Raw genomic sequence first — 27173 nt, forward strand, 5'->3', positions numbered from 1 at the left:
CCTAGTCGATTTAACAGTACGAAGTGGACAAGCTTCTTCGTAGGATGCTAATATGAATGAGTTTGTCGTATCCACGATGTCATCTAAGTCGTCTAGTTGACTAATTGTTGGAAAATATCCATGAAATTTAGTCGCCAAGTTTTCCAAAAAGAGGTCCCAGTTTGTAGATTTAGGATTACGATATGTCACCACATTGAAGGTGACATCAAAATGATCGAAAAATATATATTTATGATCGGATAGAGACGGTTCAGTTTCATTTGGAACCTGCCAATTTCCCAGTTCATGCAAAATTCTATCAGAGCAAAGTGTTATGTCTAACACCTCCTCCCTCCCAGACCTCGCAAAAGTTGGTCGGTTTCCCACATTCAGAATATGAAGATTTGTACTACTTATGTACTCCATCAGTTCAGAGCCTCTCAGATTGATGTCCGAGCTGCCCCAAATGATGTGATGAGCATTCGCATCACTGCCGATAATGAGCGGAAGCCCATTTCTGCTACAATATGATACAACGCTTTTGAAATCATCAGAAGGAGATGATTCGTTATGCGGTAGGTATGCTGAACAATATATATATATATATATATATATATATATATATATATATATATATATATATATATATATATATATATATATATATATATATATATATATATATATATATATATATATATATATATATATATATATATATATATATATATATATATATATATATATATATATATATATATATATATATATATATATATATATATATATATATATATATATATATATATATATATATATATATATATATATATATATATATATATATATATATATATATATATATATATATATATATATATATATATATATATATATATATATATATATATATATATATATATATATATATATATATATATATATATATATATATATATATATATATATATATATATATATATATATATATATATATATATATTGTCTACGTTTCCGACAGTCAGTGTAACTGTGACAACACAGATATCGCGAGTTGTGAGCTCCGATATGAGACACGCGTCAATAGCCTTATTTGCAAGAATGCAAGCACGAGGCATTTCACGTGGGTTAGTCATGCCTGTCTTGTTGTAAGCAATGAAGGCAGTGTTAAGTAACTTTCCAAAATAGAAGTTTCCTTTATGGAAATACGGTTCTTGAACCAATGCTATGGAAGCTTTACCTTCCTGCATGAGTCGAGATAAATTCATAGTTGCTGTACGTTTATGTTGGAGATTGATTTGTGCTATTCTAACCATTGTTGATTAGAGAACTGTACATTTCATCTCCAACACAAATTGCACAACAACTAGAGGACACGAAGCGAGGTTTAAATGGGACATGATCATTTAATTCCCACGATTTGGTTCACTGTGTCAGAGATTCGCATAACACAGTAAGGGCAAAACCCAAAATGCTCCGTGCGCGACTGGCATATTTTAGACCCTCCAGTGATTAAGTCATCGGCACGGAACTACACCTTGACTTAGGGTCTCCTACTTTCAGTCGCCTCCTACGACATGGGAGCAGGACTCCAGTGGCTCAATTCTAGGCCGGATACCACACGGCCTCTGGGCAGGTTCATCTGTACACATCGAAATTTGATAATCGAAACTCAACAAAACTTCACCGAACTACCATCAGCCGAGAGTCTCAGCAAACCCCCAGCCAACAAAAATTCGGCAAAATTAAGTGGATCATCGGTGAAAAAAAAATCGGTGTGTAGAGTGAACGTTCCGCTGCGTAATGCAGCATACTGGGGAGTTCGCCCAACTCTTCCCAGGCTCCGTTCGCCATTGAGAATGTTTTAAACCCCCTCAACAATTTTACCCATAGCACGGGTCGCATGACACTATGGAATTGGGGTTCCCTGTTTGGTAGATTTTTACCACTGAAACAGGTAGTCCGTAGTGTAATTCTTAGCCGGTTGAAGCAACCACTACCGACACTACACGGCTTATCTAGGCTGTTCGGTGAAAGAAGCTGACATTGAAGAACAGCTTCCATATTTAGATGGGCGAACAGCCGCAATATAGGGTAATATAGGGTAAAGTTCCTATATTCACCCTATTTGGAAGAGTTTCTCACTAATTCATTAATTACTCGGCTTACAACCGATAGAATTCGTAGAAATTGGCATCAACAGCTTTGCTTCGTTGTAAAGATGCAAGATAATCAAATCAATGCCATGAAAACGGTGAAATACTCGTGTTTCAGCGCAACGAAAACTCGAATCAAGATTGTTGCCCTACCTTTTGATTCAATGCTTTGAACGAAGATGGAAGACGCTGCTCTAACCAACGACTTCAAATGGTTAGAGTGATAATAGAAACATGACGTCCTCCCAGTACACACAGACAAACACTCCCCTTCCATGGCTCATGTCAAATGAGAGATGTAACAGCTATCTTGCCAGCAGTAGCAGCAGCAGTGATAATCCTACTCGTTTTGCCAGTAGAGTAGGCATTACAACAAAGAAATACGGCAAGATATATTTTATATCAAGCGATGAAATTTGTTTTATTTACGTGACTTTAAATTATAAATTCATTCGTGATGTAAGCGATGAAATATGTAGGACGCTTATTAGTGTCGGAATGAGGTCTGTGTTAGGGAAAGTCTTGCGCAAGTTTGTGAATATTGTATATGAATGCTCTATTTGTTATTACAGATTTGCGATTTTTCAATAATGTACTATTAAAATACACAAATAAATGTAGTACCGTAAACCGGGGTGACATTGATCAGTTCAAGTTTTTTTTTTAAACCATGTACTGATGTATGGAGAACAAGATTGGATGGTTTTACCTAAAATTGTTCGCTTACAGCTATTTTTCCAAAATTGATTTCAAGTTGAAGTCCGTTTTCGTATTCCGGGGTGACTTTGATAACCTGCATGTTCACCCACATTAAGTTATTGATGTAAATGTTTTTCATTCAAATGTTTGTTTAAACTAATTCTGGAAAGATACTCATTGTTAAATAAATTTTAATTGGTATTATACAAAGTATTTCAATGTACTGTAAAATTCGAGGAAACAAAATTCGTATTATTTGTGTTCAACTAGAATAAAAGATTCTGAAAACCTTTAAAATTTCTAAAATTGTTTTATTTCAGTGCTTTATCAATGTACAAAAAGTTTCATCCCTTTTAACACGTTGGAATATTGAACAATAAAAATATGTTGCGAATTTTAACTTAAAATAATTTGAAATAATTGCCAACTAATTTCACAAAAAATGTATTTAAAATGAACAAATTCTTAAAACTAAATTTGGCACATCCGAATCTAAAGGAAAAGAAAAACTCGCTTGTAATTTATTACTCTTGCTCAAATCTGAGATTTATTTGTTTTATAAAAAATAAACACTTCATAAAGCTTCGTAAAAATAAGGTAAAGTCAAATTTCGGTTTTTTTGCAGTTTTTGAACCCAAAAATCGAACAATATATTCAAAAAGTATAACAAATCAGTATTTTATAAGGCTAGAGTTAAAATCATTTCAAATTACACTGATTCGGTCTATTCTGGTTTAATGAGCGATCCACGAAAAAAGTTTCGAGTGATCAAAGTCACGCCGATGATCAAAGTCACCCCAGTTTACGGTAACATTTTTGTTCTGGCAATTGTCTGATTCGATTGGTGTTCGCATGGTAGAAATCCAGCAACAATTAACAAATGTATGCGCAAAATTTGTGTGTTTTCTAACACTGTTTTACAATAATACGGATTTTCAATAATGTACAGTTGAAATACTAAACTAAAGTTGAAATCAAGTTTTCAACTGGACTATTCTGAATCTGGTATTTAAATTGCGCAAATCCATTCATAATTAACAGCGCTAAAATCGTTTAAAATCTTTGCCAATCGAAAATATTGACCACTATTTGAATGGGTGTGCTGCTGCTCAAGCTAGAAAATTATTTGGAAATAGCATTAACGCAAAATAAGCACCAATAATTCTTTACTAGTAGATTTAGTATGTCCTGAAATGGACTGTTTTGACAACATTGAAGACGCGTGAGTTTACTTCTTGTCGGCGGTGTTTTTTTCCGGGCAGCTTTCTTACAGGTTCGGCGGGCCTTCTTTGACCTCGAGGTCTTCAGCTTGTTCGCTGTAGCCTTCGATAGTTTGGTGACCTTCTGTTTAGTGGCAGCTGCTAATGCCTTTGCAGAGGCAGCTTAGGCCTTCTTCGCAGCCGATTTCTTAACGGCAGCCTTTGGCTTTCTCACCATCAACACCAGCGTTTCTCTTCTCTCTGATAGTAGCCGATTTCTTTGGTTCTTTTCGGTCTTCTTTGGCAGCAGAATGGTCTGGATATTAGGTAACAAACCAGCCTAGGAAATGGTCATGCCGGAGAATTTGTCCTGCTCTTCGTCATTTCAAATGGCCAGCTAGCTGCAGATGACAAGGGATGATCCTGGTCTACTTGTTATCACGGGCAGCGTTTACTACCAGCTCAAATACTTTGGCGGCAAGATATTCCATCACTGCTGCCAGTTAGCGGGGTGCTCTTTAACCGACACGCTCGGCGTAATGACCCTTTCTCAGCAAACGATGGATTCGGCCGACAGCACACGAATGATGCCGCACTCGTATACGATCCCCGGTTTTATATTGGGTTCAGTTTATGTTCGAAGCCAAAGGGGCCGGCCATCGAACAAAAATAGTTTACTTCCATCGTCAAAGAGGAGGAGCTAGTCAGGCTCACTTGTAATCGAATTGTACGAACCAATCATGGTGCACACACCAAAAAAAAAAATATGAATTTTATCATTGACGTAATTGCAAACAAGACACAATTTAACAACCTGTAATTCTCGAAATGACGAAACATTACCGTGTTCCGTTTAATTTTATATGAAACATATACTTTACATGCGCAATAAGACAAAATTACACATACTGCCATTGAAAACAAACGCCATATGTTGAGTAAAATTACACGATTTACAAAAATCAACGTCATGTAAAATTAAAACCAAACGTAAAACTAAGTCATTTTTGATGCTCGTATATGTCAGGGTCAGGAGACGTAAATTTACACGACTTTTTCTAGGTGTGCAGATAATAACTGCTTTTACAAAATCCATTATTTCCGTTAATTTTAGTACATAATTGTCCATTTTACAGTATTAGTTACAAAATTGTTGTACATATTTCCAATCAGATAGCGCAAAAAAAAAAGGTTTTCATTCAGTACAACATCAGATATTTACGTCAAAAACTCGATTAAAATTCCGGTCGAATATTTTGAAACGGGGCCCCTACATTGAAACGTTAGAAGTATTCTACTTCAAAAAAGAGCTGTAGAGCTAGGTTCTCGGAAGGGCTCCTCGTCAGAATCACACACTACAATTACAGACGAGACAGATAATGTCGCCCACTAAAACACTACTTATGGCCAATTGCAGCCGGCCGTGATTCTGAATGTGATATTCATTGTATGGTTCAGATATGTTCGGGCGTAGGGACTTCGCGAACGCGTGTATCAACGCGAAGGACTCGAGCATTTGTACGGTAACGTGATTGGTCGCGTGTGCTTTTGTATGTCGGGTGTGCTAACGTGTATAATTTCTACTTGGTAACGTATTCGCGTGTTTTTGGATAATTACGCGCGGGCCGTGAATCTGATACTTCATTTTCGGTGTACGGTTCAGGTGCTACTAGAAAGTGAGTTCTTCCATATCACTAGAGTTCCCGATTATGTCGCCATGGAACGTGTTGCCTAGTGGATACGAACATTATTTTTGATTTGTTCAACTGAATGTATGGGCCTAAGATCCTAGGATGCAGGGTTAAAATTTCGTGACGTGACTTATTCAGAATCGCGCGAACACGGACGTTTGTGGGTTCGCGTTAAAGACCACGTTTTTAGCTTCGTAAGTACTAAAACTTTCACCTTATTACCGGGGTGTTATCAAATTTGCACGAACGCTGGCGTAGTTGTACGTGTATGATCAAGAAAGGCTTAAGCGTTTGTAAGTTAATGTGTTTGTCGTGTGTGCTCGCGTGTGACTTTCGCGTGTATAGATTCTAATTTGTAACCGTGTGGCCATTCACATATTCGCGTGTTCCTAAATGGTCACGCGGACCATCATGCTGATATTAAGTTTTCGGTGTACGGATCACATTCTGACAGGGCATGAGGCACCCCATATCACTAGAGTTCCCGATCATGTCGCCATGGAAGTGGATATGAGAGCTTTCTTTTTTATTTAATTGGTCCAATTGAAGGCATGGTCCAACTGAAAGTATGGTGGTACCGAGGATAGACTTCCGATAGGGACAATCTCACGATCGTGGGAGTTTGTAGGTTCACGCTAGAGACCGCGTTTGAAAATGAAAAGTGCTGAGACGTTTACCTTATCACCGGGATGTTAAAATGCTGGCGAGATCGTGGGTATAGGTTGCGTGGATGATCGCGAAGGGCTCAAGCATTTGTACGTTAACGTGTTTATCGCATGCATGTGACATAGCGTGTATAAATTCGATTTTATAACCGTGTGGCCATTCATATATTCGCGTGTGTTTTTAGATGATCGCACGCGGAACGTTAATCTTATACTTAATCTTCAGTGTACCGTTCGGATGCTAGAAGAGAGTGAGTTCCTTCCATATCACTAGAGTTCCCGATAATATCGCCATGGAACGTGTTGTCTAGTGTATATGAGCGTAATCTTTATTGGTCCAACTGAAGACATGAGTCTAGGGTGCTAGGATCGAGGGTAGAGATTTCCAAGCGGGGCCGATTCATGATCGCGCGAGCGGTGGGTTAATGCTTGAGACCGCTATTGTAAATTTATAAATGCTAAAACATTCACCTCATTACCAGGTTGTTTTTTAATTTTGGCAAGATCGTGTAAGTATGTGTGGATGATTCCAATTGCAATCATCCACACATACTTACAGAAGAAGAGAATATGCATGAATATGAATTTATTGTGCTAGTGAGAGTTTCATGTAGTCTCCCCTTTGGATTTTTTCGTATATTATGAAATCAATATTCCCTTATTATGTCCGATAGAGCTAAAAAATTGAATAGATTCCTTTTTCGATGTAATAAGCATTTTATGTAACAATTTATGCGAAAATTTAAGATTACCATTTTCATTGATATCTTCCCTCTTGAACACCCCTTGTTCTCCATACAAACTTTGGTTTTAATTTGTGAAGCCACGTTCCAATTTTTTTTTTCAAAAATGTCTTCACCTGGGACCGTAAACTTTCGCCATTTTTTTTCGTTCTGCTGTTAAATTTTTTTCTTATTTTGTTTCGCAATGTTATTAGTCATGAGATTTAAAGATCGGAGAACGAACACTCGTTCGGATCTCCCACTCTTATCCACCGCCTAAGAGTACGCGCCCTTAGGCTCATCATCGACGCCCAGGGCAACTTATTTAAGTTAAATTTTTTAACCTCAAGTGCAAGTGTATCATTTTTTCCCTTTAAGAAAAATTAAGGTGACATGCGCGTATAAAGATTTCAGTTTACTCAGGGTTGAGGCGTTGCGGCAGAATTGAAAATTAGAATACACCGGATTCTGTTTTTACACGCACTTTTTTGCACGGTTTTTTTTTTGCACGACTTTTTTTACACGGTTTTGCAAAATAATACGATTTTTATGTATAAAATACCTATTTCGATACACAAGTTTAATGATTTGATCATCCCGTGAAAAAAAACCGTGCAAAAAAAAAATGCGTGCTATTTCGAGAAACCGTGTAAAAAATCAGTGTTATTTCGAGAATCCGTGCAAAAAAAAATCCGTGCTATTTCGAGAAACCGTGCAAAAAAATCCGTTTTATTTCGAGAAACCGGGCAAAAAAAAAATTAATAGGCATTTAGTTACGGCAGCTGAAAATAAATGGCATTGGATATTTTCAATGCAAATGGGGATATTCTGCCAATGTGTAAAAATCGCGTATTTTTCAATTTTAGGAAATGATTGTTATTCAAAATTGAAGTTATGGTAGTTGAAAATCAATAATGTTGGGAAATGATTTTTATAGGATTGTATGCTTTTTAGATATCATCAAATAATATTCCGGTTCATATATCACATCGCATTGGCAATGGAGCAATTGGTATATGGCCAAGTCCCCCCGGGTAGTGCCACTACACAAAGTATATTAATTTTGCTTGTTCAGTTTGATAAGCTAGAAACTGATAGCGGAGATTTTAATATGCAGGGATACGCAATACGTATTGTTTGGTCGGAGTAGATAACGACTGACGTTCTTTTTCCCAACCAATTAGTGATCTCTGATTAAATACAGCTTTCAAAGAGTTAGGGACAGGCACAAGTCTATTTTTTACTGAGATGGGACAAGTTGGTGCTGGACCTGTGGCCTTCGTCTGGTATGATCCATTCTCGTTGGTACGGATGTGTTCATGACTGGTTTGTGGATGAGTGGTCCTACTTACAAGTGAATTGATCACTTCGCTTGGGTGGAGATATATGTGACTTCTGCTAGCTGTCGAGCTTGGATATGTTAGCTGGTTCCAAGCAGATGTGCAGGACTGGCACCTACGAGAATGTTGATTGTTTCACTCGAGCTTTGGTTCTTGGAAATAACAAATCGCTTCCTCGGTATGATATGTTCGAGTTGAATGCTCAGTGGTATAGATGTGCATTCGGTTCGAGCAGATTGAGTTGTTTGGAGGATTGGTGGTCTCCGAGAGCAGATGCGAATATCTCTGAAGTATCCAATAAAGGGAGATTGTATCTGTGGAACTAAAAAATATTGTCACTACTCTAGCTTATTGGTACATCATAACAACTACCAATATCGACTATTTAGAACAGAGATTTTCAAATTCTGTTATAAGATCGAGAAGAAATATAGCACAGTTGTAGTGAATAAAGTATTTGCGAATAAGGGTCAATACTGCTGGCATCTTTTATCATATTTATTAATAGTCGATTGATCCGCTTTAGACCTAGGAGACGAAAGAAAAGAATAGGAACAAGACAAAAGGTGGTTCTAATTCTAAATTGGTTTAGTATAGATATAGACGACTCAAACGCACTGACAGGAGAAATTTTTTCAGAATTAGACAAATTAGAGGACATCACACTTTTTGAGACACACATGCACAAAACTTTATCGTCCTCCTAAAGATCGGTGTTTAATTGGCAGATAGTCGCCATTTCGTACGATTTTGCAAAGTTTGCCTCGCGGGACGGATCGATATCCACCCAGGCACAGGTTGCAGTCGTTAAAAACTAGATTCGTTACGTGTAAAATAGCCAATTTTCAGCTTTTCAGGAAAGAATTTTTCATCAAAGTGCAGTTTTGGAAATTTTAATTGCAAAGAAGGGGTCTGTCAACATTGCAAAATGGCAAATGCTGCCTCTTATCAGGAAAGAGTATTTAATTAAGTAAACGCCAATCAATAGGCCGTTGAAAATTGACAATTTCTGACATTTCAGTTGCGCAAGAGAGTCTTTGTATCAAAATGTTTTTTTTTTTACTTTTCATGAAAATTCTTTTAATGAGAAGATAACCATTTACATGAAAAAATCGCAAAAGATGACAATTTTGATATTGTTGTCCCAGAATCGAACAATGTTCCTTACAAAACTGTATATGACCGCATACTGTTCGAAAGGTCTAGTTTTCTTCGATCAAAAAATGTTACAAAACCGAAAATCGGCTGAAAATGACAACGTAGCTAATTTTGTTGTGGCAAAGGTCCCTAAAAATGATTTTTTGCTTCAAAATTTCGTGTGTACATTAGTTTGTATCGCATTTGCTATACTAGTTCATTTTAAAAATTTAAAATCGCTGTAGCACAGTGTAATCTACAAAAAGTTAACAAACTCTGAATAGTTGAAACATTTTACCATTTTAACTATTGCTTTTCAACGAACAATAAGTTCTTTTAACGAATAAAAAAACTTACATCTTTCTAAAAAACCTCCTCGAAAAATTAAAAAACTTCTACTGGGCACATTGACAGCCCCCTTGTGCATTTAAAATGTCCAACAGTATTCATTGTTAAATACGAAAACCAAATAGCTGTTAATAAAAAAATTCAGATTTTTTTGCACGGTTTCTCAAAATAGCACGGATTTTTTTTTTGCACGGTTTCTCGAAATAACACGGATTTTTTTTGCACGGTTTCTCAAAATAACACGGATTTTTTTACACGGTTTCTCGAAATAGCACGGATTTTTTTTGCACGGTTTCTCAAAATAGCACGGATTTTTTTTACACGGTTTGTCGAAATAACACGGCTTTTTTTACACGGTTTTTTTTTGCACGGAACGCATCCCCCGTGCAAAAAAAGAATTTGGTGTTTTCAAATATTCTTGGCGTTTTTCATTGTTTGGAATATCATTTTCAGGACCCTAAGTCACATTTTAGGTCAATCAAAAAAGATTGTTTTTTTTTTCAATGCTACAGTGGTGCAATCCCCTGAAAGATTCAAAATTTGCAATCCCCAACAAAGGTCGCGGTGGCGGGCGTGCATCATTTTAATCGCCAGCTCTATGCATCACCGGTTGATGCCGCACCGCTACCGATGCTAGAAACGATTTTCCAAGTTGACCCGGTCTGATATGCAGTTTGCTGCACCAATAACATAACAATGACGTACATATACAGGTTCGTGGGACCTTCAGAATTGTGCGTCCAGCAGCACGTAGCAGAACGATACTGCTACGGCAATTGACCTCAATTACAACCTTATCTAGAACAAGCGACACGCTGTGTGTTTGTGGAAGCAGACAACGGCGGCGAGTGCAGGAAAACTGCACAATCGTATTTTTTTATTTGCTGGCTATTAAACGCTTGTAGCCGGTCAGTCTTTCAGGTATTCCGTCTTTGGTTGATTTTTGATCAGCAAGCAATTTTGTGGTTTATGTTTTCAACATTTATTAGCATCATAAATCAGAAACATTTTACATTTATTTTTTCCTTTTTTATTTCGACTATGTTAGTCACATTTTCTTTTTTACATTTTAACGACATTCAATTAGCTAGAGATTACTGGGTAGGGATAGTTATGAAAATTAGAGCCATAGTACTCAAGTGAGAGCAAGGATGTGAAGTAAACAGATCGGAAAACTAGAAGTGGCAAGGTCATTAGAACAGGCTTAATATCGCACGGGCTTAATCTTTGTCTTCTGCTAATGAGGGTCGAGCTTAGGCAGCATAACTACGAATCACCCGAGTTCACTAGCATGTGTCCTGGTATAGATAGACGTGTCCATCTTTACCGTGACAACCGACTCTAATGACCCTGCCACTTCTAGTTTTCCGATCTGTTTACTTCACATCCTTGCTCTCACTTGAGTACTATAGCTCTAATTTTCATAACTTTTCCTATCCAGTAATCTCTAGCTAATTGAATGTCGTTGAAATGTAAAAAGTCTTTTTATTGTTTGCTGGTAGATTATAGAATTATTCGTTGAAGTGTATTTCTATGTACCTACAGTATGTAAACATAGTTTATCCACCAGCGTTACAATTGTTAAGTATTTTTGACAAAATCGTTCAAAGGTATTTTTTATTTACATGTTTTATTGATTACTCAATATTTTCGGACCGTGCTTGATCCGCTTATATTCTTATAACCCGTTTTTGAAGAACACCGTTATGTTACAGAATTCCTCATTAAAGAGCATAACTATCAGCGAATGAATATTAATCCATTAAAGCTAGCAACCCTAGATTACAAGATTCTGAAGAGTACATATTCTCATCCACGAATTTTGATATCTACAGTGAATTTTCGACCATGTTTGGTGGAGAAGAAAAACAGTTTTAACGTATTTTTATAAATTCTTATGATAATTTGAATAGAAGAATTCTCTGACGCATAATAATCCGATCAATAGTTATTTAACGAGCCTATCAAACTCGCATTTACGCACAAAAAATCTTAAATCACTACTCATCACGTGAAGAACCGGTTTTGGAACTTAACCAACAGTCCACATCACGTGAGGAACCGGTAGCGAAACGTGACGTTTTTTGTATCGAATTGCGCTTCTCATATTCTCATTTATCATCGGTTTTTTCATATTTGTGCAAAACAATCTTGAGAGTGCCTAGGAACTGATCCAGATACATTGAAATTATGTGGCAGCATAAGCCCATGATGCATCGATATTTTTATTTGCCTTTTAGCTGAATTTCGATGATGATGCGTAATAAAATGAATTTTCTACTGTTAAAATATCGATCACACAATAATATCAAGGCAATAGATATTTGACCAATATAGGAAAATACTTCTGAAAATTTTTATTTTCGCATTCGATTCTGCATATGATATATCGATCGATATCTGTCTCAATTCGTCATGAAATCAGACAAATGCAAAGCAAAACCTCCGTACTACATTCCGTAGCGAAACTTGACCTTCCATTTAGACTTCGCAGCCGATTATTAGTGTGCAGGACATAACAGGGTTAAACTATTGACACTAAGAATCCTGCCTGATTGGGCCTCGAACATACAACGGCTGGCTTTTGAGACCAGTGCCGTATCCTTTGAACCGCCAGATCGGAAAATCCGTCACGTGCAGCAAAAAAAAAACGACATGCATAAATTTATCAATGGAATTATATGGAATTAAGCCGTCTTGCGATGTGTTCCCGCCAATTGACGAACGAGAACGGCACAAAAGATGAAACGATGAAGCTCGCAGACGATGTCGCTGTGCAAGACGTGAACGTGATGTTTATTGATGGGGGGTAAAATTTTGAGAACGTATTGAAGTACAAAAGTAGTCATTACCAGGCTGGGAAAATTGCAAAAAATGCGGGAAACCTCTCTGCACCGTACTGTACGTTTGACAATACATACATACCAAAATCATGTCTTATACATTGCCGCCGTGTATATCATGTATCAGATATCTGTTGATCTCTGAACAGTTGTTTACTCTACGACCGAGACTTACTGTGAATAAACTTATTATGTCCCGCATGGGAAGAGAAAATGGTTGATAAGCAATCCGAGCCAATGAGTAGGTACAAACACGAAACAAACTGCCTTTCCGTTCGGTTTAATGGAGCGACATTAAGCTGATGATAATGCCTACAGGTGCGTAGCAAAATGGAAAGCGGTTCCCTGCCAGACATAAAGAGTGAGATAGAGATAGAGACAAGAAGGTAGCTCTGTTTTGTGTGTACAGCCAGATTGTGCACCAACAAGTTGTTTTGAGTTGATCTCACTCAAGATGTTGGCGGTGATAAGCGTTGTCGAGTAAGCAAATTGGTGTCTAATAGGATGGTGAACATTTTGCGTGTTGCTGACTTGTTCAATTCATCACGCGAATTGAGCAGGACATGAATGAGAAGAAGGATTGTGTCTGGTGCCGCGAAGAGTTTGCGAGTTGATTTTCTGTCAACAATTGAAATCTACTATGAAAATGCTAATTCAGCTATGTGCTAGGTATGGCAGGATTGATAACGAATCGATTATATTATAACCCCTTAGGTTATATACAAAGTTGGAACTCAAAAAATCGGATTTTTTTTCATTGAATACAGTTAACTCTCTCTATGTCGATATTCCCTATGTCGATATTTTTCTCTATCTCGATTATTTCGTAGGTCCCTTCAGATCGCATGTATAAAAACTCCTCTATGTCGATATTTTCTCTATCTCGATATCTCCCTATCTCGATGTACCTAGCTTTATATTTGCCTGCATTATTCTCTCTCTATGTCGATGTGTTTTTTTTTTCTCTCAGGACATCACAAAGCATATACATAATGAAATGAAAATTGGCGATCAGGGCGCTATGTCCTATATCAATATTTTGCATGTAGGGGTAGGGGGCAGTAAAGACATAATTTGGGGTAAAGCGGATATTCAATATGTTGTCCTACGGGACTTTGTAAAACGAATTCATCTTAATCTGCATATATCGAGGTTTTCTAGAAATTATACATTTTTTGGTTCAAAATTTTAACTTTAACGTGCTATAAAAATATTTAAAATGCAGCCATCTGTAGCACGGAAATCATTCTTTCGTAATCAAAACAATTTCAATTAGGGGAACATGGTGAGACTTCACCAAGCACAGAATTCTATTATTGGCTATGACGTGTTCTATTAAGTTCTAATTTTTTCAAAAATATACTAGTTTCGGTCCGTCAAGGTAATTTTAAAAGTTTGGAATGAAAAATTCTTTCCTTATAGAAAAGATTCCATATTAAATAAATTTGCGTTAAATGATGTAATTTTGTATCAAGCTTTTTATGGACATATCTCTCCTAATAATTACTTCTAAAGTACTCATACATTATTTTATACTTTATGAACTAGTGAAATGATTTTACATAAATCGGAACATTGAAATAGTTATTACTAAAATTTTCACGAGATTTAACGCAATAACTAATGTTGGGGAGACTTGACCAAGATTTTATGGGGAGACATGACCAAGTGGCAATAAGCCGAAAAAGATAATTTTTTTCTGATATTTACTATGCTGTCGTACCTACTGTACAATGTATGCAATGTAAGCAGTACAGTTAATCCTTAAAAGAAATGCATTAAACACAGCCGAAATTTATTAAATGCAACCCTTTTATACTTTTTTACTGCTACCTAATGATCTCGACAATATGGAAAAAAGGCTTACAGTATTATTCATGTCATTATTTTTTGTTCTGATTTTTCAAAATTCTCTTGGTCAAGTCTCCCCAGGCCTCAGACAAACTTTTATAACTTTTGAAAAAGTAAATTAAAAATTCCGCAAAAAATTATGAACACGAATAATACCATTTTGCATTATATCTCAATGACTTTGGAAGAATTAAAACTTTTTTAGAGATTTATGCAGGTTTAGCTGAAAACCTGGTCAAGTCTCCCTATGTTACCCTACGTGTGAGGCAGAATGATAAACTGCAAATAAAGGATTCCTTCTCAAACAGAAAACTTGATGTTTTGCAGTGCGAGTGCACTTTACCTCGTCGTCTGCTACCCTACTCCCCCAATACGAGCATCTATCTTCATTTTCCGGTATGCATTGTGATGTCCTGAAGGAGAAGTTGTCTCAAAGAAAATCATTGTGTTCTATATGTCGATCTCTCCCTATGTCGATGGTCCCTTCAATATCGACACAGAGAGAGTTAACTGTATTCTGAAAGTACATACATTTGAAAATATCTGTGCGAAATTTCATCCAGATCGGAGCACTACATTTTAAATTACAGCCGTTTGCAGCGCGCTGGTTCTTCTACGAATGAAGTGGACACAAAACTTTAAACGCAATTATCTCGGAATGAAGTTTTTTAAAAAGTGCCGTTGCGGTGAACGTGATATCTCAAAAACTATTCATCCGATTTTCAAATTTTTTTTTTAAATTGTTTGAATTTGCATTCTCGTGTATCTTGAACGGTTCTCTTTTCATCAAAAAAAATTTCGATTCTTTGCAGCGAATTTTTGTTTAAAATTTTGAACACCACAAAACTCAATTTTTTGGTCAACATATTTTTGCAAGAGAAAAAATTTATTGGGAAACCGATCCGTTCAAGTACACCAGAATTCATTTTTCTTCAATTTTTTTTTTATTTTTTGGATTTCTGTCGAGCGGTTCGGCTGGGAGAGAGTTCATCGCAAACCTCTTGTAGCGGGCCAAATGGCCGTTTACGGTTTCCGTCTACCAAAACGCTCCTCAGGACGTTTTAAACGAGTAGCTTTAGCGCCACCCCCGAAGAGGACCACTCGTCAGGTTAGAATTGCCCAGCATGAAACCTAACCTCAGGGCAGTGATCCCGAAATGGCGCAAAGGAACGGTAGGTAAACACAAAATGTGAAAAGATGCACTCCGTTTCGCGTATAGATGGAGCCACTACTATGTTTAGCAAAGACGCAAGAGAAATGATCGTTATACCAACTCGAAAGCTCATGCACTAAAAAAACGATCAGTTATCATCACAGGCAGAACTCAGTCGAACACTCTTTCCCTCTCGCTTCGTAAGTAGTAGTGGGGACTAATTCCCGATAGCCCATCGGAGTAAAACAAACACAAAGAAAATTCAAATCTACGGAAGCGACGCGGAACGTGAGAAATCTTCTCGAACCAAATTCACTACACGGGAAAGCTAATCAACATAAAAAATACAAACATTTCAGGTAACACTAACTAACAGGAAAACATTTTATTGGACGGATTAAAATACGGCATTTTATTCTTAACCTAGGTTTTATATATTCATTTAGCTTTACATTTTTCGTGTTCCTTCCCTTTCTAGCTTTCCCCTTTCCTGTCTACCTATGTGCGGTCAAAATTTCCTGCTAGCGGATAAAGCTGCGCTGAGCAGTACAAATGCGCGCTCGGCTTTAGCTTTCGAGCGGCAAAGAAAGCTTTCGGAGGTTTGAGTGTTGTGTGTATATGGATCTACGTGCACGGATCAATGATCTATTTTTAACTTACATGCGTTATTTCAGGAACAGCGTCGATCTAGTAGAGCTGCATCTCAGCTGGGTGCCGACTGGTATTGCGGCTTCGGCACCGACTTCCTATCGCAAACCTATTCAGCGATGGCGACGAACGGCGTCTACAATGGCGTCGCAATGATGACGCTATCTAGGCCTTTGCCTACCGGGTGTTGAATTCGGCCGACTTTTCAATGGTGAAGATGGCCGTCGCTCTAACGAAGCGCGTTGATGGTTTTGCTGCTTCCTTCCGACCTTTTACCAAAAGCGTCGGGAACTTTCGAAGCCGGAACGTGGGGTCAGCAGGGTGGCAAACGAGACGGGCGGTGTGCCGAGCGTATGCGTCGCTAGAACGCGGACGGCGGAAAATCTCCAAACTTTTGTAATAAAAGAAAAGAAGCCGTCGATCGGCTATTCGACGCTTTGAAGCTTTTTATCACACAACTCAATTATTTAATCTTACCTTCTTTTCACACACAAGTTCGCACGAAATGTAGCGAATTCAAATTTGTATTTCTGACCGCACAATTCTCTGACCGCACTAGCTATGCCTATCGGAAAGGAACTTTTTTAATAAATTTGATCCTAAAAGAACTTCTCACATTTTTGACAAACTACCTTTTAAAACACACCGCGATACTAAAAAAGAACTTCACACTGCTGCCTCTTCCACGATCAGGATCGAAATGGACGAGTTGCAGTTCTGTAGATCCTCAGATAGGCGTCAAGTGATTCGAGTATTCGTAGTCGGAAGTACGTATTTTTACAAATACTACTCTTTCGACAATCATTTCTCTCGCTTGAATTTTAAGAATACTCTTTCCTCTTAACACATTCGTATCTATCCATTTCATTCTAATGCGCATTTGGGTTTCGGTGAGACGGAATATTTTTTGAAAGTTCATCCGAAATAGGCTAAAATTGCATGCAAGGGAATATTTGTACACAAGCGTCTGAATATTTCTTGATGTGATGCGTTTTGGCATAGTGAGCGTAGTGAACGAATAATGACAAAAACTACGAAAAAGGTGAACATGCTACATCATCCCCTACTAATTGTACGAAAATTTGATTGAATTGCAAAATTCAATCAAATTTTCGTAGGGTTTAATTTTACTGAATTGAAAAATTTGGCTATTGAAATGAAATTCCAAAATAAATATGACAAGCAAACTCATTCAAACATCAACACGCAACAAAAAACATTCATTCAACAATTATAAAAACATTACTTTACTGAAATTTATGAAAATTCCAGAAAATAACAATACTAGAACATTGTTTTCACTTCAGCAATGAATTAGCCGAACCACTGAAAACAATAATCTGTAAAATAAACCGCGACTTGTGGATCCAGAATCATGATCTACTCCAGAATAAATTCCGAATTAATGATCATATACGTTTTCCACATTATAAATGATAAAAATAAACCTGCGAATCCTGAATAACGATCACTCCAGAATTAATCCCGAAATACTGATCGCATTCACTCTCCACAATAATAATAAACCTGTGAATCCTGAATGGCAATCCCTCCAGAGTATACTCCGAAACTCTGATTGCATTCATTTTCCACAATAAATTCGTCTTGCGCTATGAAAACCCTCCAGAAATAATAATCCGAAAAACTGTTTATCATAAACACAAAACGTCAAATCGAAAATATTATATTTTCGACGAAACTAACAATACCAATTTACTTCTCAATCACTCACACGCATACTGGGAGCAAATCGTCACTCACTCCCGTAACTCATTCACTCCTAGTGCATTGCCAACCAAACGGAACAAAAATGAAAAACAAATGTCAAAATGAAATACAGTGATGGCGGCTTTGTTTATTTTTGTAGTGCCCGGACGGTTGCGGAATGGTTTTCCGTAAATTTTCTTTGGAAAACCCCGGAAAATCCAGCCGAAAGCTTAGGGAAGTATTTTTTTATTTATGTGTCGTGTCGTTGTTTTGCTTATTTGAGCAATTATTTTCCAGGAACCCGGCGATTTTTCCTCTGTGTTTTCAGGTAACTTGCCGGAAATTGTTCTACCGATGGTTAAAATGCGAATACATCTACTACAAAAAACGTAACATGCAACCAAATAATCATGGACAAAAATAAATACAACGGAGAGAAAATATTGATAAAAAAACTGAAGAGAGGGAATACTAAATTGAAGGCAAATGATTTGGATAAAAAAAATTAGAAGAAACAATGAATTAATCGTGAGTCTTTGAACAATTAACTAACAGAAACTTAAACTAACAATACATTTAACGTAGGGCTTTAGGCGCGTACTAATCACTAATTTACAGTATTTACATGGGGAAGTAAGTCCTCTTTGTTTATTGATTATTCTCCGCTTGGGTTTTTTGATGGATTTTTTTTTAATTTCTTAGTTGCTTCAGATGAAGTAAACATAGCTCGAAATCCATCTCGTGAGGTCTGATCACGTTTTACTGTGATCGAAGAAGGCCAGCAAGTTTCCTAGAGAATGACTCCAAGAATCGACTTTTGATGGCTTCAGAGTCGTGCTCATTCTCGCTCTTATAGGAAACATATACTTTTTTGTTTTTCGAAGTCACCGCCAGGCTCACTTTAAACATTCGTTTCTTAACTACTGTTAACAGATCATCGCCTTGGCTCGTTCTTAGCATTCATGAATCCTACTACTTTCTTAAAATCAACGCACAGATTCCTCTTTGGCTATCTCAAAGCAAATGATTCAAGTAGTATTCGTGGGTTTCCTTACTTGAAGTGTTTTTTGAAGTTCTTGTCTCTCACGATACATAGCTTGGAAATTAAAGGGTGGTGTTGTTCTATAATGTTCAAAAATGACCCCGGAGGTGTTTTATTATGACATGCATGTAGTTACTCCGTAGAGCTTCATAGCTGGAAGAAGTGGGTCTTATTTTACAACACGATTTCAATACTGACCCGAAGGTATTTTCTATAAAAGTGTTATGTGGTTACTCCGTAGAGCTACATAGCTGGAAATCGTTGGATGTTGTTATTGTACAACACAGTTTCAGTATTGACCCTGAGGTATATTGTTATGAAACGGATTCATTTTGTCACTCCGAAGAGTTTCATAGCTGAGAATCGGGTGTTGTTACTTCATAACAATGTTTCAGTATTGACCCGAAGGTGTTTTATTATGAAACGAGTTCATTTTGTCACTCCGAAGAGTTTCATAGCTGAGAATTGGGGTGTTGTTACTTCATAACAATGTTTCAGTATTGACCCGAAGGTGTTTTATTATGAAAGAAGTTCATTTTGTCACTCCGAAGAGTTTCATAGCTGAGAATCTTCTACTTCTTGGGCAAGTGGATCTTCTTCAGGTGGTTCCCGTAGAAGACACCAAGTCGCTTCCCAGTAGAATCTTCAAGCTCGTAGCAGTGTTTTGTATATATAATTTCCTGACTACGGCGAGATCTTAATTTACGGGAAAGGTTTATATTTATTGGTTTTCCTCTATCAAGCGGACGGTACACCAACCGTGTTAGATTTCGGAAATAATTGTCCCAATTGTAGTTAAGGTGCAACTTTTGCATTTCCTCATAATATTCATCATTTTTTCCAAAATCATTTTTGACCTTAAGGGAATCGTTCAGCTTTTTGACTTTGAGTAACTCTATTGCGTTATTAGACAATCCTCTGGGCAAGTTTATTGACTCGCTGTTATTTTTCAAAAGCTTTTGATCGAAATTATTAATGCCATGTCCGATTTCATTCAGAATTGACATGCCTTCTGCAGTGTCGCGGTTGGGTTGCTCGCATCTGATATGTTCTAGTTGGCTTTCAACTTGATTACTATCTTCTAATGTTTCCATACCAGAATTCATGGTATCATAATTGTCACAGAGACTCTGGGTTTGTTCATCTACTTTGTGTGCATTAGGAAGATTACATGGCGAGTTTTCCGTAATGACTGGGATGTCAGGCCGAACTTCTAGCTCGACTTCACGACTACCTTCTAGCTCGACACTACAATTAGTTTCTAGCTCGACCTCAATACTATTAATTTGTACCTGGTTTATCAAAGCTTCGAGTTCTATAATCCTCTGCAGCAAATCTTCATATGAAGGTTCCACTGCCTCTACTTTATCGACGTAGCCAGATAATCTAGTTAATTGAGCATTGTCTACCTCTTCGTCGGCTGAAGACTGGGATTCCTCCTCTGACGTAGTTTGCAGTTCATAGGAAGCTTTTCTAAGAATTTTGCAGATTCTCGTCAAAAGTTCCCTACGCGATTTCTCAGTTTCAAAATATCTTGGTTCTCCCCTAAGGGTTCTAAGATAATAATGCCTTAACCGCGATATCAATTCCGCATTCGCTCCTGCCAGCAATTCTATCTCAATTAGATAAACTTGATCAAGGATATCATCTATTTCATATTCAAATCTGTAAGGAGGCATATACGTTTTGCTTTCCTTCTGATCTTGCAAAAATAGTCGACGTAAAAGTCTTAATTTCGACTGTCTTGTCTTCTGTCTGTCTGTCGTACGATTTCGCAGAAGTAGCTCATAGTCCACTTCGACATTTAGTAAATGGTTTGGATTTGGAAATTTCATTGTTCTTTGCCAAATTCAAAAGTTAAATTCAACCAATTTGCAATTCAGATTAGGTTCACTCACTTAGTTCAATGCCTTGTTTATATTAAGTTTAAAAAATTAACTGTGTACCCATAAATCTAAGCTTAACATAGAATGGAAGAATATATGTACAGAAACTAGAGAAAATGAATTTTTATAGACCAACAATATTCAAGACGTATGTACAAATATAAAAAAACAGAAGAATAAACGTTATAAAAATGCCCAATTTTGCTTTTGATTTCAACAAATCCGAAAAAAAATTACCCGAAATCGTTATGTATTTTTTTGAGAAAATGCCGTTCCCAAAACACAACTAAAAAAAAAATCCAATACTAGATTAACTCAAGATGCAAATTGCATTACCTGAGTCCGCAAAATTTTAGCCTTTTTTAAAGTTGGATGCCAAAATGTGATACGCGCAACAGGAAAAAAAATTACCCCAAAATTTACGTTGGGCGCCAAAATGTAGCGGGCCAAATGGCCGTTTACGGTTTCCGTCTACCAAAACGCTCCTCAGGACGTTTTAAACGAGTAGCTTTAGCGCCACCCCCGAAGAGGACCACTCGTCAGGTTAGAATTGCCCAGCATGAAACCTAACCTCAGGGCAGGTTATAGAAATTGATCCCGAAATGGCGCAAAGGAACGGTAGGTAAACACAAAATGTGAAAAGATGCACTCCGTTTCGCGTATAGATGGAGCCACTACTATGTTTAGCAAAGACGCAAGAGAAATGATCGTTATACCAACTCGAAAGCTCATGCACTAAAAAAACGATCAGTTATCATCACAGGCAGAACTCAGTCGAACACTCTTTCCCTCTCGCTTCGTAAGTAGTAGTGGGGACTAATTCCCGATAGCCCATCGGAGTAAAACAAACACAAAGAAAATTCAAATCTACGGAAGCGACGCGGAACGTGAGAAATCTTCTCGAACCAAATTCACTACACGGGAAAGCTAATCAACATAAAAAATACAAACATTTCAGGTAACACTAACTAACAGGAAAACATTTTATTGGACGGATTAAAATACGGCATTTTATTCTTAACCTAGGTTTTATATATTCATTTAGCTTTACATTTTTCGTGTTCCTTCCCTTTCTAGCTTTCCCCTTTCCTGTCTACCTATGTGCGGTCAAAATTTCCTGCTAGCGGATAAAGCTGCGCTGAGCAGTACAAATGCGCGCTCGGCTTTAGCTTTCGAGCGGCAAAGAAAGCTTTCGGAGGTTTGAGTGTTGTGTGTATATGGATCTACGTGCACGGATCAATGATCTATTTTTAACTTACATGCGTTATTTCAGGAACAGCGTCGATCTAGTAGAGCTGCATCTCAGCTGGGTGCCGACTGGTATTGCGGCTTCGGCACCGACTTCCTATCGCAAACCTATTCAGCGATGGCGACGAACGGCGTCTACAATGGCGTCGCAATGATGACGCTATCTAGGCCTTTGCCTACCGGGTGTTGAATTCGGCCGACTTTTCAATGGTGAAGATGGCCGTCGCTCTAACGAAGCGCGTTGATGGTTTTGCTGCTTCCTTCCGACCTTTTACCAAAAGCGTCGGGAACTTTCGAAGCCGGAACGTGGGGTCAGCAGGGTGGCAAACGAGACGGGCGGTGTGCCGAGCGTATGCGTCGCTAGAACGCGGACGGCGGAAAATCTCCAAACTTTTGTAATAAAAGAAAAGAAGCCGTCGATCGGCTATTCGACGCTTTGAAGCTTTTTATCACACAACTCAATTATTTAATCTTACCTTCTTTTCACACACAAGTTCGCACGAAATGTAGCGAATTCAAATTTGTATTTCTGACCGCACAATTCTCTGACCGCACTAGCTATGCCTATCGGAAAGGAACTTTTTTAATAAATTTGATCCTAAAAGAACTTCTCACATTTTTGACAAACTACCTTTTAAAACACACCGCGATACTAAAAAAGAACTTCACACTGCTGCCTCTTCCACGATCAGGATCGAAATGGACGAGTTGCAGTTCTGTAGATCCTCAGATAGGCGTCAAGTGATTCGAGTATTCGTAGTCGGAAGTACGTATTTTTACAAATACTACTCTTTCGACAATCATTTCTCTCGCTTGAATTTTAAGAATACTCTTTCCTCTTAACACATTCGTATCTATCCATTTCATTCTAATGCGCATTTGGGTTTCGGTGAGACGGAATATTTTTTGAAAGTTCATCCGAAATAGGCTAAAATTGCATGCAAGGGAATATTTGTACACAAGCGTCTGAATATTTCTTGATGTGATGCGTTTTGGCATAGTGAGCGTAGTGAACGAATAATGACAAAAACTACGAAAAAGGTGAACATGCTACACTCTATCAAAAAACATGCTTCGGGGAATGGGCTATAACTCCGACAACCTAGAATATTTTTTATTTAAACTTGTTTTTTTTTCTATCTTTGATAGTGCTATCAACGAACAGTATTTCGCCTTTTCTAATAAAATTTGCATAAAACACTTTTAAAAAAATCGCGAACTTAGCTGAATATTTCGCCACAACTTTGTATATAACCCCTTAATCAACGCCAGTCATCGTGTTGTGTTTGAAAAATTTGAAAATAGCAAACGTAGAAAAGGGGCTTTGGGTGACTTTTAGGGTATATAGTAGTGTCCTTTTAGACCGAACGTAAAGGACTGATAGTAAGTCAAGTCCAGTGCAGGCCCGTATCCAGAATTTTGTTTCGGGAGGGGCTTTAAAAATTATTGCATACATCTTTTCATTCTGATGGCTTGAGATAGTCACTAAAACTGAATGAAGTTTTGAAAAACTCCTCATGAAAACAATTCAAAATCTAAGGCAATAGAAACTAAAAATCTTAAAAACATGTTATTTGTCACAAGAAATACTATAGTGCATCGACAAATTATTTATGTTAAATTTGATTTTTATTATTTATTTACAAGTTACAATTTACTCTCGTTACAACAAAGTTCAAAGTGTTTATGCGCTAACCGATGGTCATCAGCTTTGGCAGTGCCAGAAAAGGTTTTAAACGTTAAATCGAAATGTATAGAAAAATGTACAAAAAACTACTGATTTAGCAAGAGATTTGTAGATACGCAGAAACGGTTCAACTTCTATTTTCTTGATCCAACCATTATCTATGGCATCAACAATTTTTTGATATATTCCCCTGCTAAGAACGATTCTTGATGACCAATAGGATCAAAATACATATTTCAATGATTTAATCAACGAAAGGAAACTACCAGGAATTTATTATATGAAAGAAATTTTCTCAGAAATTGGCCACAAATCGAAAGAAAATCACTTAACACTGATTACTAATACCTGCAAATTTACGTAAAAATTATTAACTGTATCATTGATAATACCACCAAAATAACGGAACTATAAATATAAATAAGCTCAATAATTTCAGTATCTCTTGCTTCCGACACGTGGAAGGGAATACATCGCACTTACTTCCCCTTTGCGGATGACTTTCTATGACGATTTCGGTAGCACTTTCTAAGACAAATCGTCACTTCCTTAAACAAATATATTGACACTAATCTGTTCTGTAATTGGTTTGTTTTTTTATTAAAAGTAATTTGCTCTGATTTTGTCCCACAATTACTACAAAGATTATACTACTTAAACAAATACTGTAGTTTCTGTTTGATTACAGATTCATTTTAACGCAATTTGTTTCGCTTCAAGCTGTTGCACCTAACATTAAATGGAAACTATAGAAAGCGACTAAAATGGTGCTGCTGGTAGCAACATTAAGTTCATTATGATTGATTGACTAATACGTGAACTAGCACCAATTGACATCCAATGGAAAGTAAGGACAAAATACGACAATCCAACTACTACTGTCTCCATATCAGCAAACTTAGTGATATACGAGTTTAAGTACAATTCGTAGCTTTTTGGCTTGTTAACTTTGTTGTTGTTCGATTGTTTTTTTTAATCTAAAGATTTATTTGAAATGCGTTAGCACAACTGAGTCGTAGGTCTTTTATTTTTTTTACAATAAGTAAAAATAAAAAAATGCTAAGAATGTCGGTCTGCCAGATCTTGTTGACGCAGTTTGCTGCTGCGCGTGGAGATCTTTTTCCTTGGCGGTAAAGCCGCTTGGGGGTCATTCAGTCTGCCTTCTCTCGTGTTATCGTTCCCGTCCATGTCACCGTCGGTACTGCTTTCTTTCTGTTCACGATCGCTGTTGTAAATCCTTCTTCATCGGTATTTGCTTCTTTATTCGCGATGCTAGTTGTTGCTTTGGGAGCGGTTGTCGTGGTCGTTGTACCTGCATTATTGGTGAATTGGATCGTTGGTTTTGGTTTATCTGAAGGAGTCGGTGGCTGCTGGTTAGAGTTGGCTGTAGTAGATGAGTTTTGACTAGTTGCTTCGGCGCATGTTTTTCCGTAGTGGGCTGCATGGTTTCAGAATTGACATGTTGGGGTCTGCCCGGGATATGTGATTAGCGTTGTTTACATATATGTCACGTCTTCCTTCGGTGATTCAATAGTCATGTAAGAAGGTATTGGTTTAGTCACTCGCATCCTCACAATAGGAACCTAGTTGGGAATACCGGTGAAAAAATTTCTTCAGGTGTCATTCGTAATAGATTACTTCTCCATATTGCGACATGATTCGTTTGATGTAATCTTCCCTAGTGCGCGGGGCCAAAACATGGATACGCACGTCCACCATGTCGTTTTCCATATGCACTGGTGTTATTAAATTTGACCTCGTGTTGCATATTGTTCTTTGCAATGAAGTTTTCTGCCTGTGCTAAACTTCTAAACATGGTCAAAACACAGTTTTTAACGTGGTGTAGCTGAATGTACGTAACTTCAGCGAGATTAAGCTCCATTTTAACTTTAACTAATTTTTTTTTTTTTTTTATTCATTTCGTTTATTTGATAGGCACAAATGCGTTAGCTTGGCGGTGCCAAATGCTTATGTTTTTACATTTTGGATATCTTAAAACTAGGAGGTTACAATGTTGAAATATTTTTTTTACAAAGGAAAAAAAAGTTAACAGCTATCTTAAGACTAGAAATAAGATTCAATATACAAGAGAGGGCCAAAAGATTTTTTCATGAAAAAATTTAAAACAAGGGATTCACTTTGATATACAAGAGGGGGAGTAATAGTATTTTACGAAATATTTTACGGTTATCTTAAAACTAACAATATAGTTTAGTACACAAAAGGGGGAACAAATATTTATGAGAAACTTCACAGAAATCTTAAAACTAGGGATTCAATTCTATTTACAAGATGGAGGACAAGAGTTTCAATCAAGAGTAAAAATTATAGCTATCTTAAAACTAGGAATACAGAATACTAATTTGAATTTTTTAACTAAAACTTATGCTTGGTCAAGATATTCAGAGGGTGGCTTATTTCCGCATCAGTGTAGCAGCAGTTGTATCAAGGACAGGGGAGAGACAGGGAAAGAAGAGCAAAACTTGCAACTTTCGCTCAAAGGGAGGGGGGGGAGGTGGATCAGCGAAACAAATTTGCGCCTCAGTCTAGTAAGTCGTCGAGTACCGGATTGGCGGATGGTGTTCTTCGGACCCGCGGGGAATCCTTCAAAAGTCATCGGACCTCGAGTCGCTCTCGCTTCAGTTTCCTTCTATGCAGGCGTAGTGGTAAGGGCGACGGCGGTTACATAGTGGCACTCTGGAGCTGATCGGTTCCACAAGGCAGGAGGAAACTCTAAAAACGAGATATAAAAGAGAGGGGCTAAATTGGGATATTTATCGTTTTTATGAAGGTATAAATAAGGGACATATAGGGGAAATCACGATTTGCCAGTATATCTCGGACTGGGACATTGGGTGGTCTACCTCGGGCCCGAAGGGATTCCTTTAACTGAGACCTGGCGTCACAATACCCGGCGCATACCCAGACAACGTGTTCGATGTCGTGATAGCCCTCGTCACAAGCGCACAGACTACTCTCCGCAAGCCCAATACGCCGCAAATGCGCATCCATGGTGTAGTGATTGGACATAAGTCGGGACATTACTCGAATAAAATCCCGACCCACATCCATCCCCCCGAACCAAGGCTTCGTTGATACCTTTGGGATAATCGAATGTAGCCATCGTCCAAGTTCCCCGTTGCTCCACGAGGTTTGCCAACTGTTGAGCGTC

The 27173-nt window shown here is 37.6% G+C and overlaps 2 protein-coding genes across 9 annotated transcripts in view; both read right to left on the reverse strand.

Moving 5' to 3' along the window:
* The window catches only part of LOC131691135 (cAMP-dependent protein kinase type II regulatory subunit), a 348167-nt gene that overhangs the window by 216881 nt on the left and 104113 nt on the right, over positions 1-27173 (reverse strand). The window lies entirely within an intron of this gene.
* On the reverse strand, positions 19286-23362 carry LOC131691134 (uncharacterized). 2 transcript variants are annotated; one of them, XM_058977311.1, is made up of 3 exons: positions 22946-23362; positions 22791-22878; positions 19286-22704 (listed from the first exon to the last, which is right to left on the reverse strand). In XM_058977311.1, the coding sequence occupies exon 3, from the start codon at positions 21013-21015 to the stop codon at positions 19753-19755; it is 1263 nt and encodes a 420-aa protein (XP_058833294.1). In that variant the 5' UTR covers positions 21016-22704; positions 22791-22878; positions 22946-23362; the 3' UTR covers positions 19286-19752. The 2 variants fall into 2 exon arrangements, with proteins under 2 accessions (XP_058833294.1, XP_058833293.1); XM_058977310.1 differs by having other exon boundaries at positions 19286-22738.

This window comes from Topomyia yanbarensis, chromosome 3 (genome assembly GCF_030247195.1).
Source record: "Topomyia yanbarensis strain Yona2022 chromosome 3, ASM3024719v1, whole genome shotgun sequence".
Lineage (NCBI taxonomy): Eukaryota > Metazoa > Arthropoda > Insecta > Diptera > Culicidae > Topomyia > Topomyia yanbarensis.